The sequence below is a fragment of the Pantherophis guttatus genome, chromosome 2, assembly GCF_059756535.1.
Source record: "Pantherophis guttatus breed Tessera chromosome 2, ASM5975653v1, whole genome shotgun sequence".
NCBI classification, from domain to species: domain Eukaryota; kingdom Metazoa; phylum Chordata; class Lepidosauria; order Squamata; family Colubridae; genus Pantherophis; species Pantherophis guttatus.
Window position 1 is genome coordinate 232,175,552 of NC_142064.1, and position 14,187 is coordinate 232,189,738.

At 36.5% G+C, this 14,187-nt stretch overlaps 1 protein-coding gene across 6 annotated transcripts in view; it reads right to left on the reverse strand.

Moving 5' to 3' along the window:
- The window catches only part of ITPR1 (inositol 1,4,5-trisphosphate receptor type 1), a 256,477-nt gene that overhangs the window by 24,248 nt on the left and 218,042 nt on the right, over positions 1–14,187 (reverse strand). For all 6 annotated transcript variants that reach the window (XR_015732679.1, XM_087887909.1, XM_087887911.1 and 3 more), the window contains 7 exons: positions 13,974–14,149; positions 13,548–13,712; positions 8,541–8,736; positions 6,799–6,903; positions 4,888–5,024; positions 2,084–2,249; positions 741–901 (listed from right to left, as the gene is read on the reverse strand). Coding sequence is in view for 5 of the 6 variants with exons in the window: in XM_087887909.1 (XP_087744035.1) it covers positions 741–901; positions 2,084–2,249; positions 4,888–5,024; positions 6,799–6,903; positions 8,541–8,736; positions 13,548–13,712; positions 13,974–14,149 (1,106 nt within the window). In the remaining variant the exon portion in view is untranslated. The remainder of the gene's footprint in view (positions 1–740; positions 902–2,083; positions 2,250–4,887; positions 5,025–6,798; positions 6,904–8,540; positions 8,737–13,547; positions 13,713–13,973; positions 14,150–14,187) is intronic.

A 14,187-nucleotide genomic window follows, 5' to 3' on the forward strand; every position in this document is an offset into this window, starting at 1 on the left:
GCATAAGCGCACCAGCGTGCCTACTGTCCCTGTCCTACTGTCCCCATGTATTCATACTCATTTCCTGTATTCATGTCTATGTTTATACTTATACCTGTTTTCTCATACATGTTTGACAAACTAAATAAATAATTTTTTAAAAATTCCCCTTTTCCAGGGGATTTTTACACTGGGATCCACAATTTCAGATCTTTGGAACCCAAGGGCCTTGGCATATTAAATGCCAAGTCTGCTCATAATAAAATATAACAAAATTATTTGTATTCCCAATTGGATTGCGCATGAGAGAAAAGACTTGGATTAATCCAAGTTGTGAAAACTTGATGGCAGAGAAGGGGCTGTTTCCATCTTCAAATTCTGGCCACCCAGTAGTGCTGGAACACTTCTACCTGGCTTCCTTCCTTCTGAAGAGTTCTGGAGTGGCCTACAGTGAATTCACAGCCACTGTGCCAACTATGGGCCTGAGGGTCCAAAGAATAAGAGTGGCCACACACTGAGTTTGTAAAAATATCAGACATTGACAAGATATTATTTTGTGACAATTTTATGAAAACAAATTATAATTGTTCTGAAGAACAACATTTTTCCATGGGGGGGAGGGAAATAAAAGAGGTACACATCAGTGTTCATTACAAATATTTTAAAATCTTCATAGAATGTGAATTCAGACTTTCTGGCATTAGAAGAATTAAAAGAAGTATGAACAAGCCATATTTCACACACAACATGGCAAAACTCACCTTTATCATTTCTGCTACATAACTCTCAGGCCCTGTATATTCTGTAGAGTCTTTTACTTTTACCAACACAATGAAGAATAAATAGTGCCACATATTGTGCTCCTCTTTAATATGTTCTTCGAAAGTTACTGTCTTGTTATCAAACTTGTCTCTTTCCAAACCTAAAGAGGAAAATGAAACACGACCTCTGAACACAATTGGAGGAAGAATATTCAACCATATACAGCATATGTTTTCATATAGCACATTGACTGGTTAATTAGATGACTGGATTCCACTGAAGTTTTTTTAAAGACAACCCCAGTAATATAAAACAGCTTTTTTTAACAGCACTACATTATTTTACTGTATTTTAAGACTACCTATACATTGTAGCAAGGGATGTGGTGGCTCAATGGCTAAGACGCTGATCTTGCCAATCAGAAGGTCGGCAGTTCAGTGGTTCAAATCCCTAGCGCTGCATAATGGAGTGAGCTCCCGGTACTTGTTCCAGCTTCTGCCAACCTAGCAGTTTGAAAGCACGTAAAAAATGCAAGTAGAAAAATAGAGACTACTTTGGTGGGAAGGTAACAGCATTGAGTGGTCAGCATTGAGTCATGCTGGCCACATGACCAGGGAGACATTTTTGAACAGCGCTGGCTCTTCGGCTTTGAAACGGAGATGAGCAGCATCCTCTAGACAGGTTCTACTTACCTTTACTACCGGTTCGCATCGTGCCCGCATGCACAGATCATTTATGATGACATCCGGGTCAATGGGCGGAGCCTCCCGCTGGTTTTACTACTGGTTCCATAGAACCAGTCTGAACTGGGGGCAACCACCACTGCCCCTAGAGCAGGAAACGACTAGCACACATGTGCGGGAGAACCTTTATAGATTGTAAACTTTTTTTTCTAGTAATGATAAGGTTCAAATGAATATTGCTTGGCTCTTAAGTATAGGCATAGTCTGGGTTGTTTACACAGCTTCCATGTTGTTCGGCCCTAACTACAACTCTTCTTTGTAATTTATAAAACATTATCTCAGCACCAAATTTCCAGGGGATCTTACCTTGTACATCTATCTAATGTACAGAGAGCTGCCCATGCATTCCTATTTTTTCAACCCTGGCTAATCCATGAGAAGACTAACCTCTTACCCTATGGCAAATGTAGCCTTCAGAAAGTAGCCTTCAGAAAGGACTCTGTTAAAGCCTTAACATTACATGCCCTCTAGCAATTTATTCTAAAAACATTCATAAAATGTTGATTCCATCACAAAAAAATTGTGCATTTTTTGGGGTGGGGAATGGAGACATTCCTCTATCTGCCTAGAACTGAACTCTTGCTGATTCTGATACTTACCACAAATAAAACATGTTGTTTTCAAAATTTCTTCTTTCTTCTGTTTCTCACTTCTTAGATCAGCAAAGGTATCGATAATGACTCCAAAAATCAGATTAAGGACAATAATGATCACCATGAAGAAGAAGAGGAGGTCATATATCACTCTTGCAGCAAACAGAGGTTCCTAAAATGCAGATGGTTTTCCGATAGTAAATGGAAAGTATTAAAAGAAAACAAAGCTACAAAGGGGAATGTTACTTGATGAGTGAACATTATAGATGCCTTTGTTTGATACAATGAATTGTTGATGACATACCTTTGGAGAATAAATAATCAGGACTAATCTGATTTATCTTTTAAATCACCTGTTTAAACCACATATCTACAAAGGATTCATTTGGGATTTCCTGAAGCAATCCTTCCTTGTTTAAAAACATATATTTGCTTATGTCTTTGTTATATTCCAACAGAATATAACAATAACAGATTGGAAACATAACTTAAAATAGAGCTTAAAAATTTCACCTGCGCTATGTTATTGTTAGGAAATGTGATCCAAATTGGAGTCCCATAAAATTTTTTGAGATGCAGGAGTACAGGAGTTAATGGCTATAGCTAAAGTATCATGTTCATCTGTAATTTTCAGAATTAAGTACACATATATTTTTCAATTCCCTAAATATATGAATAACTTATATTTAAAGAACATTTTTTTCAAAAGGTAGATTAAATGTGTTGCTATCAAATACAGTATACTATATGGGAGATTTTTTAAAAACCTCATCTCTCAAAGATTTTGCCCCTGTAATGCTACTGATATTGTAATGGTGGATAATATTTAATTGTATTGAGAATTTTATAAGACTCTCTGGCAGGAAATTTCTATGTACAATACATACCACACTAGGCCACATTATACTTGTGGATTATAAAACAGGAAGTAAGACATGGGTGTGTGATATTGTTTGGATTAAACCATTGAGCATATTGAAGTACTATATTTAAAAATATATAAGAAATGACTGTGATGGTGTTATAGGTGTATTGGGTGGGGAAGTGAGCATATGCAGTGAATCTTAGGTAGACTGTATTATGCAACAAGCATACAAAATAATGTATTGAAGATCAAGTTCCCAGATTTCGATATGAAAAACAGAATGAATGATATAATATACACAGATGATGAAAAACTAGAGCAAGTAAAGGAATGAGCTTGTTTTGGTAGAATGTTTATAAAGATAGGGAAGTAGATAGATATATTTGAAGACACACAAATGAGATAGTATGTTGTCTGTTGCAAGGAATGAATCTGGAAAGATATGAAAGTGGGAGTGCATGAGAGCATACTTTGGTCTTCTTTGTTCAACGGAAGTGAAAGTATATCAGAAGAAATATAGAAGTAACTGAATGCAGTGGAAATGTCCTATTGAAAAAGTGCGTGAAGTAAAACAGGAAAAAAACATCAAGAGTTTAAATAAATATGGATTGCTTTTGAATAAGGACTGAATACAATGTGAACTACTAGTATAAAGTAGTTTCTTTTGAAGACGTTTCGCTTCTCATTCAAGAAGCTCCTTTAGCTCTGGTAAGATAGTGGGGAATGGAAGGATGTAAGTGCTCTAAAAGGATGCGGATTACCAGCTTTCTGCAAGGAATATAAATCGTTCCATTTCCCACTATCCTGTCGGAGCTGAAGAAGCTTCTTGGATGAGAAGCGAAACATATTCAAAAGAAAAAAAAAACAAGAAAGTACAGTGGCAACCTGAAAAAAACATCTTTGGGACAAAATTCACATAATCTTAAATGCTGTGAGAAATGGGTTAAAATGAAAATATAAAATATAGCAGAGATAAATGCAAATTCTTCTTTTTAGGAATCACAAATCAAAATAGGGGATCCCTGGCTTGGCAATGCTATTTGTTACCGAATGTGGGAGAAAGGACAAATTCAATATTACGTATTGAATATTCAGTATAGTTTAAATCACAAAAACAGATTCATGTTATACTTTGTTATTCATTTTTCACTTTGCTAACTGTGTGCCGTTAAGAAGGATTTAGATAAATTGCAGTATGTTGAGAGAAGGACAAAGATGATAGGAGACCTGAAAGTAGATTTTGTGAACAGAGTTTGAAGGAACTGAAAAGATATAGCCTTGAGAAACTAAAACAGGATGAAATTACACTGAGGAAAAAACCTGCACAGAAAAATGTCAAGATAGGTTTGCGATGGCCCTAGAGTGCAGGACATGGAATAACAGATTTAGTTTGCAAGAAAACAGTTTCTTACATAATATTAAAAAAGCATGATATGCATGATATACAGAAGCAGCTCCCCAAAGAGCTGATGGATTCTTCTTCACTGGATGCATTCAGCTGGGCAGCCAGTAATGTTTTAATTTGGATTCCTGAACTTAATAGCAGCTTTGACAGAATTGCCAACTTTATGATTCTACAACTAAAGTAGTGTTGGAAACAGTTTTATAGCCCTCTTGCCACACTTGTTAGAAAACCTATTTGTGGTCAAAAATATGTTTACAGGTAGTAAAAAAATGGACTTTTGGGAAAGGTCTTGGCCTGGTAATATGATGTAATTACTGCAACATTAATAAATCATTTATTAGAGTAACTATAACTATTATTAAGACATCAACACTGATATTTACACATTTAGCTGGCACCATACATACTGATACATTCCACAATATTAATACTATATAAAATCTCATTTCAAACTTTATTTTTAAAATTATTTATGACTCTTCAATACTTTCTTGTTATCACATACATGTATTACTCCTTTCACATGCAATGTTAATTTACCTCCTTGGATGGTTTCCTGAGTACATCTCCTACTCCACCCCCGCTTCTCAGCCCATGACTAAGCACGGTAACAATGCACATCAGCAACGTCTCACATGTATGTTCTTTATCCTCTTCAGATTCTTCAGAAGCTAGCTCTATTAAATAAAAGAAGTTTGGGATATGACCGTGAGAGAGTGGGAGCCTGAAGATCACTTTCATATTTTGCACAAGCATTTTAAAGCCAAATAAGAACTGTTCATTGCTTCTCTTCCTCTCGCCTATAGTTCAAGAACCTATTTGCAGAGCTTTGTGATTCCTTGGGTTATTCAGAATTTTTTTCAGAATGTGAATTTTTTTAAAATTGGAAACCTGTCTTAATCTCATCCTACAAACTGACTCATTACATCTGGGATGCCTTTACAAGAAACAATGTAAGCACATTTTCAATGCAAGCATATAAAGAAGCATTAGACTATCTCTAATTTCAATTCAGAAGCAAGCATGCCATTAATGCTTAGTAGCAAGATATTTTTATAATTCTGGAGCCTTATCAGTAGCCATCAATTCCAACCAAATTCATTTACACATACATAATTTGTCTAATGAAAACTTTGAACATGGACACTTTTATTTGTTTTTGTCTCCTGAAAACTTTGAATATCTTTCTGATGTATATTTGTATGTTCACAAAATGACCTGGACTGTGATAATGAACAACTACCCCTACCCCTAACCCTACCCACTTTCTGGCTCCCGTATTCCCCATTGCCCACTCTTGTTTTTCCTTATCACTTTATGACAAACTCTGGAGCCCACCTAAGTCTATCCATCATGAGATAGAAAGTGTCAATGTCGTTTTGTATAAGTCTTCCTGAATTCAGAAACATATACAACTGCTACCAATTTTCCAGCAAAAATAGTCAGCAAAGTTTTACTCCATGCATTTAACACTACGTCAGGACAATAATTCTAGATGAATAAAAACTCCTGGATGTTATTGCCACTGATGGAAGAAATAGAGATGGGGGAACTGAAAAATGTGGAGGAAAAAAAATATGTGGGCGAGGCCACACTAAAAGAGTTAGTAATGCACAGATAACCATGAGTAACTATACATTATTGTATGATGGAGATTGGATTATAGTATTTGAGAAAGAATGAAATGTTTACGAGGCCCAGAAGAAGCAAGAATTTTTCCACAATTAATGCAGCATCCTAGCCCTCTTAAATTTATAACTTAAACTTCTTAAAAAATAAACTTGTGGCCCCTCAGAGTGATTTTAATTGTGCATTCATTCTACAAAGAAAATGTTGCATTTGTTTTGGTTGTGGTAAATGTTACACATTAAGAAAAACGAACTAGCGGTCTCTTCAAATGACATGAATTGGGCACTCTTGCTGTGAAGAAAACATTTCTAATGGTATAAAAATAAGTCCTATGTCTCATTTTCCAGGACAGAAATAGTTTACGACATACTGTTATGAGTTTACATGTTACACTCGTAGCTTTTCAACACAATGAGTAATTTTACTGTCCACATCCCCCTCCGCAGCTAAAAAATAAGGCACAACAAAATGTGAGATATCTGAGGAAGGACTGTATGAAATGGTTGATATACCTCTGCTCTGGGAAAGCACTGTTGAGGGTAACTTGTAAATAATGTTGATTTGTTGTCTTTAACAATAACAACAAATATTAGGGTGGTAACAATAGGGAACACAGCAATGTGTGTTTTATATTCTATTCTTTTTATGATTATGGCGTGATGTCCTTTATGCCTCATACATACTACTATAGTGTTTGAGATATATATAGGGTTGATATATATAGGAAACCGTAATGAATAAGCACCCAATTATATTAGAAACATTCAGAAATAATTGCACTTTACAAACTACTATGTGAAAAAATAAATGAAATATACTTGCCTGTAGAAGGAATAACAGAAGAACAATTCTCACCATCCTCTATTTTGCACATATTAGAATATAAGAACTCTCTAGTCATTGGCTCTCCAATTTCATTATGTTGATCTACAATTGGGTAAAATACGACATCCTAAATACTTTTAAATAATGCTTGAAGTTGTTATGTAACTAGCACATCTATTTAACAAACATTGCTGTTACTCATTATAATACTTACTAATTTTAAAATATGTACTATTTCTGTTGAAAAAACAAGAACAGTTTAGTGCAATAGTTATACGACATAACATGCTATCAACACTGCTTAAATTTATAGGGTTTAATATTAGGGCCTTTTCTGTGGCTGCCCCGGCTCTCTGGAACCAATTACCTCCTGAAGTCTGGACCGCCCCCACCCTATTGGCCTTCTGGAAAGCGGTGAAGACCTAGCTCTTCCAGCAGGCCTGGGGCAGTTGATCTCGTTATAGTGATCTTGCGAGACCAGGCCACAAATTGGAGTGTATGTGTTTTAACTTTTTAATGTTTTAATGTTTTCTTTTAACTTTTGTATGGGATATTGTTGCATTGTTTTATTCTCTGTTGTAAACCGCCCAGAGTCCCTCGGGAGTTGGGCGGCATAGAAATGTGACAAAATAAATAAATAAATAAGAAATTCTTGATAATTGATTATGTAAAAAGCAAAAGCTATATTGCTTATCTAAACTCAATGAACAGATAGTATTTTTATGCATGTGTTGCAAAAGCAGACTGCATAGTGCTTTCATTTTCCACCCACCAAATATTCCAGAAAAACAATGTGGGACGTAGGCTACCTTTGTTTGAACACCTGTGATAACATAAGGTGGCCAATGCTAATTCCCAATGCATATGCATTTAGTGACAAGTATATAGTCCCTTCAGATTGGGTTTGAAAATAGCTAGAAGGCAAGTAGTCCTATCGCCTACTCTCACCTCTTCATATTTGACTGGGTGGTGGTGATGAAGGAGTACTATATTTATATTTGCTTAAACAGACATATAGCCCTCTGAGCAATCTTGTAGGATTCCAGATTTCATAAAGAGCTGCTTTCACATCCAAGTAAATGTGAATACAAGTCATCTCCAGGCTTTCAGGTTGAGCCCAGAGAGGTTGGAGAGAGTGAAGGATGGGGATCAGTGCATGCACTGTATGTTATACCTATTTATGTGCATTCAGGTTTTGATTATTGTCACTTGTGAAATTCAACATATGGATTCATATTATTTCATACATGGGACATATTCCAGAAATTATATGCATAGACAGAGGTTGCTTTTTGTGATATGGAGAGGGGCATATAAATGTGACTAATATCTTCTTGTAAAATGTGATATTTGGGAACAACATAATTTACAGGGGGGGGGAAGGACTTTTTCATTACATTTTTCACCATATATCATCCAAATCACATCATTTCAATATACACCGAGTATAGAATTAGGCTGTACAGGACAACTGTACATTTATTTTCAGTTATATTTTTTAATGCATACATTTCTACATGTGGTCCTGATTTGCTTTGCAATCTCATTAGTTAAGTTTTCCAAATACTAAGAACTCAATTTATAAGCATAATTAACTTAAAGTACTGGTTGCTTTAACTGGTTTTAGCAAGAAATTGCCTGTGGCCTGGAGAGGGATTAGCATTCACAAAATAAATCCCCTATTTATTTATTTTTTTGTCATTTTGGTGTATTTCCTTTGTCAAGAATTGAATACAAACCTGGCAATAATGTCTCATTAGGTAGCTTATCTACTTCCAAGATAAAGTCATCTTTGAAGAAGAGGTATCCTACTATTGAGAACAGGTAAACCAAAATAAGAGCAAGAACAGCAGTCAAGATGATAGAACGTCCATTGCGAGTGACACTTTTAATGACATTCAGCAAGGTCTCCTCCCTGTACACCAAGTCAAAAAGCTGGAAAAGGACAGTTCAAAATGTTTATTCAACGCATTAACAATTTATGAGGTAATGGCCTATCAGATACATTAATTTTACATAAACAATTGAACAACATGATCATTAAATAAAATCCTCATACTTTTTTTAGAAAAGACAGGTTGATTTTTTGTGACATTTTGACTAAAAACCAAATAGAAGGCCACACCTTGTTAAGCAATTGCTTCAGAATACAAGACACAAGTAAGAGTCTTAAGTTCCAGGAACGCAGATCCTGGATGAATGTTAGGAAAAGTTTCCTAACAGTAAGAGCAGTATGAGAGTGGAACCAATTATCTAGGGAAATGATGACCTTCCATTTGTTGGATATGATTAAGCAGAGCCTAGATAGACATTTGGTGGAGATACTTTATTTTTAATTCCTGCACTGATGGCCTAAACAGCCCCTTCCACTCTCTGATTCTATGTAAACAAAACAACAACAAAAAATTCCTAGAAACATTATTATACCAAATAAACTGAAAGAACAACGTTGGTTTGCTAACAGCTGTCAGCATTTCTTGATTTCTGTTCTAGAAACTTAGATGTTGCATGTTAAAAGCAAAAGAGTAATGCACTGTTCACCTAGTTATAATGTCTCTGGTGAATTTCTCTTCCTAAACCCTCTTCAATTTTTAGTCTACTTTTTTCATTGTCATCTGGGTTTATTCTTAAATTTTGAATATTCTTTAGGGTAAAAAGAATATTCAAATCAAACTGGAAAGGTTTTCTTGCAGTCTTAAGCACTTCCTTCCAGCTGATAAAGCAAAAAGTTAAACCTCTTCAGGTTAAGTGTGCCTCTCCCCACTCTATAGACAGAATTGTTTGGTTTTCCTGGCAACAGTATGGAAGTAATTTGCTACCTTCTTCAGTGATGCTTTTGTATATTTACTTTTAAATGTTTCTTTTAAAAAATCTTGACTTTATTATTTTCACAAATGACTCAAGGCAGAGAACATACCTAATATTTCTTCCTCCTCCTATTTTGTTCACAACAACAACCCTGTGAGGTGAATTGGATTGAAAGAGAGTAATTAGCCCAAATTCACTCACTGGCTTTCATGCCTAAGGCAGGACTGAAATCCATAGTCTCCTGGTTTCTGGCCTGGAGCCTTCACCACTAGTTAAGTATTTTCCAGTCTACTCTAAAGTTTTGGCCCTCCCTTGATCGGAGTCTGCTTAGTATTCAAACTCTGATAAGATCAGCCAGATATAACCACCTGCTGGACATCTGCCACTTTAAATCCACCAAATCATGGGAAACTCAAAATTTCCTAATACAACTTTTTCAATAGCTAATGATTAGCTCTGTTAAGTGCTGAGGTGGTGCAGTGGTTAGAGTGCAGTACTGCAGGCTACTTCAGCTGACTGCTAGCTGCAGTTCAGCAGATCGAATCTCACCAGGCTCAAGGTTGACTCAAACTTCCATCCTTCTGGGGTGGGTAAAATGAGGACCCAGATTGTTGGGGCATTATGCTAACTCTGCAAACCACTTAAAGAGGGCTGTAAAGCACTATGAAACGGTATATAAGTCTAAGTGCTATTGCTATTGTTATTATGAACTAAGTATCATTTTCTCTGACTTGAAATTGAAAGAAAAATACAAAGATCTGGTGGATACAGAAAAGGAAACTGTTTTTTTTAAATATACACACACAAATATTATTTACCTCAAGAACGTAATCTTGCAGAAACTTATGTTAACTGCTATGAAGCTGTTAGCCAAATCTCAGGACAGATCAAAACTTTTCCCAGAGAGTATCTCTGCAGTTTGATCATTCTCACCATGGCTTCTTGCAAACAACTATATAATTATGTGTAGATTCCCTAGCTAAATCTTATTGAGCATCTCTCTTGGACTTGATTTTGTGTTTTGGAAGGGAAAAGGTATAGCTAATTTCTGATCAGTTCTGTGTCATGGGTAAAACTGATTTCCCAGGAATCAGTAGGTTAAGACATAGCCTCCTTGGCATGTACACAACAAATTGCAATTCAAGACAAAGCTCTAAAAAGAACAGATGTTTTCCCTCCAAACAATTGCTAATTAATTTGATGATCTGTAACCAAACTGAACTGACAAGCAGTTTAGTCATTACATATATCCTTTTAAAATGGGTAATTTCCCCTGTTAATTAATTAGTTTCACTGACATTGATTTTATTTGGATTGAGCCATTCCCCCCCCCCAATCATGGAAAGAAAAAGAGGCACTCAGGCTTTTAAAAAGTACCTTCAAAGCAGAAAGGAGGATATTAAGACCACTTTGGGAGTCTTTTTTCCCCTTTGGAATAAAACACCCTATAGCAGTGGTGAAATCTAAATTTTTTTACTACCGGTTCTGTGAGCCTGGCTTGGTGGGTGTGGCTTGGCTTGATGGGCGTGGCTTGGTGAGCATGCAGGGGAAGAATACTGCAAAATCCCCATTCCCACCCCAACCTGGGGCCACCAGAGGTGGCATCTGCCAGTTCTCCAAACTGCTCAAAATTTCCGCTACTGGTTTTCCAGAACTTGCTGGATTTCATTCCTGCCCTATAGCATTTTACACTGACATTTATCAAGTGGCTTAGCAGATGCAGAATTGGTTAAAGATTTCTTTTAGATTCCATCCAGACCAGACAATTCTTTTAAACAAAGTATATTGCAACATATGAATATATATATATAATTTCTTAGATTGTAGATCTAAAAGAATGCCTTCGATACAGAAATGAATAGATATAAATGTATTTAGCATCATCCTCTGTCTTTCACATCAGAGGGTTACACTGATGGCGACAATAATGATACAAATCTCATCTCAAATCACCATATTGCAGAGTGAAATTTGGAAGTTCTGAAAGTTATAGGTCATAATCTGCAACATTGGTTCAATGTGGGTTGATAGATGGAAGTTTTTCAACTTTCTGATCAACTCTAGGGAGAAAGAGACTGGGACAAGTCACCCAACCAGTTTCCTCACAAGGGAGGATTAGAATCGGAGACACCCTGATCATAGTCCAGTACTTTAACTACTATACAGGTAGTCCTCGATTTACGACCACAATTGAGCCCAAAATTTATGTTGTTAAGGAAGTGAGTTTTGCCCATTTTACGATCTTTCTTGCCGCAGTTGTTCAGTGAACCGCTAGAATTGATGAATTTGTAACAGGTTTATTAAGTGAACCTGGCTTCCCTATTGACTTTGCTTGTCAGAAAGGTTTGCTAAAGGTGATCCCATAACTCCGGGATACAGCACCGGTCATAAATATGAACCAGTTGCCAAGCGTCTGAATTTTGATCACGTGACCGGGGGGATGCTGCAAAGGTTATAGCTGTGAAAAACGGTCGAAAGTTGCATTTTTCGGTGTCATTGTAACTTTGAACAGTCACTAAATGAACAGTTGTAAGTCGAGGATTATCTGTATTACATTTGCTTTCAGTGTTTGTGTGTGTGTGTGTGTGTGTGTGTGTGCGCGCGCGTGTGCAGCTGTATATTTATTATAAGGTGGTCCTCGACTTACACCCACAATTGTGATCAGATTTCCATTGCTAAGCAAGGCAGTTGTTAAATGAGTTGAAACTAATTTTATGACTTCCTTTGCTACAGCTTCAGTGGGTTACATGAATCAGGTGTTCATTAAGCTAATCCGTCTTTCCCCATTGACTTTGCTTGTCAAAAGCTGGCTGGGAAGATCGCCAATAGCAATCATGAAACTCCAGGATGCTGCAAACATCATAAATACATGCTGGCTGTCAAGCAACCAAATTCTGATCATTTGATTGTGGGGTTGTCACAACTGTCTTAAATGCAAGAACCGGTTGCAAGTCCCTATTTTTAGTGTCATTATAACTTAGAAAGGTCTCTAAACAAATGCCTGTAAGTCGTGAACTATCTGTAGTGTGTATTGATTGTTTGATTATGAGTCATCAAGTCAATATTGACTCTCAGTAATGACATAGATTTTCTCTATAACAATCTGTTCCTAAACTTGGTCCTTGAGGTCTTCCAATGATTGTGTATCTACTATAGTTATACTACTATATAGTACAGGTAATCCTCAACTTAGGACCGCAACTGAGTCCAAAATTTATGTTGCTAAGTGAGAAATTTGTTAAGTGAGTTTTGTCCCATTTTAAGATCTTCATTGCCAGAGTTGTTAAAGTGAATCACAGCAGTTGTTAATTCACTAACATGGCTCTTAAGTGACTGTGGCTTTCCCATTGACCTTGCAAAAGGTGCGCACATGACTGCAGGATACTGCGACTGCCATAAATATGAGTCAGTTGTCAAGCATCTGAATGTAAATCACGTAACTATGGGGATGCTGCAATGGTCATAAGTGTGGACAATGGTCGTAAGTCACTTTTTCAGTGCCATTGTAGCTTCAAAAGGTCACTAAGTGAACTATTGTAACTCGAGGACTACCTGTATAGTACAAGGAGGGTGTTAAAAGGCAGTATGGTGATAGACCAGTGCGGTCGAAAAACAAATGGATAGACTGGTGCCTCCAAAAACAAATGGGTAGACCGGAACACTCCAAGAAAAAATGGGTACATCGGTACAGCTCTGCAAGCAGTTAAAAGCCTGGTAGACCAGTACCTCTGCTAAATCCTAAAGAATTGTATCATGACCATCAAACCACTCCCACAAAACAAGCCACGCCCACAGAACCAGTAGTAACAAATTTTAGAACCCACCCCTGCTGCAGACCACCATAAAGGTCTCTGGTTATACATGTTTGTCAGGTAACACTATGGACATTATGATCAACAAACATTATCACAGGTAAGTTCCCAGACAGAAACGCTTACCAACAAACTGTAGAAAAATTCATGAACAAAGAGCCCCATTGCACAAATCAGAAGATATAGTAGATGATAAAGAAACTCTACATCCATGATCATGGCTCTGTATCCTCTAGTAAATGTTCCACAATTACCAACAAAACTCATCAGAAATATAATTTTGTTACAAACCTGCAGAGCAAAAACAAATAAGAAGATTAACGCATGGCTAAAATGCTAAGTCTCCATTTAATATAAGACAAGTTTAAAAATTATATACGTGAGATATATCTGCAAAACCGTATCAGAGAACTTGCTTTGAAATATTTCCTCTTAAATCTAACACAGCTAGTATTCTGGGGCACAACCTTAATTTTTTTTTATAACAAAATTCCTAGCTTGGTAAGTGGACAACTTTTCAAGAAATCCCGGAAAAATATATTTTACACTTACATTGAAAGCCCCCAGAAGAAACAATGTGGGCTGTAAACCAACAGAAAAAATTAATCGCAATATTGTAGAAGCTATTAAAGCCCTAATGCCATGGGGCTTAGGTAAAGCGATAACAATGGCAAGCGATATTAGCATGGCCGTCCAGAGTAAGCCTGACAAATGGGGCTCCAGTGTACCTGGCAAAAGAAGACACCCAGAATTCATTATTATTTAC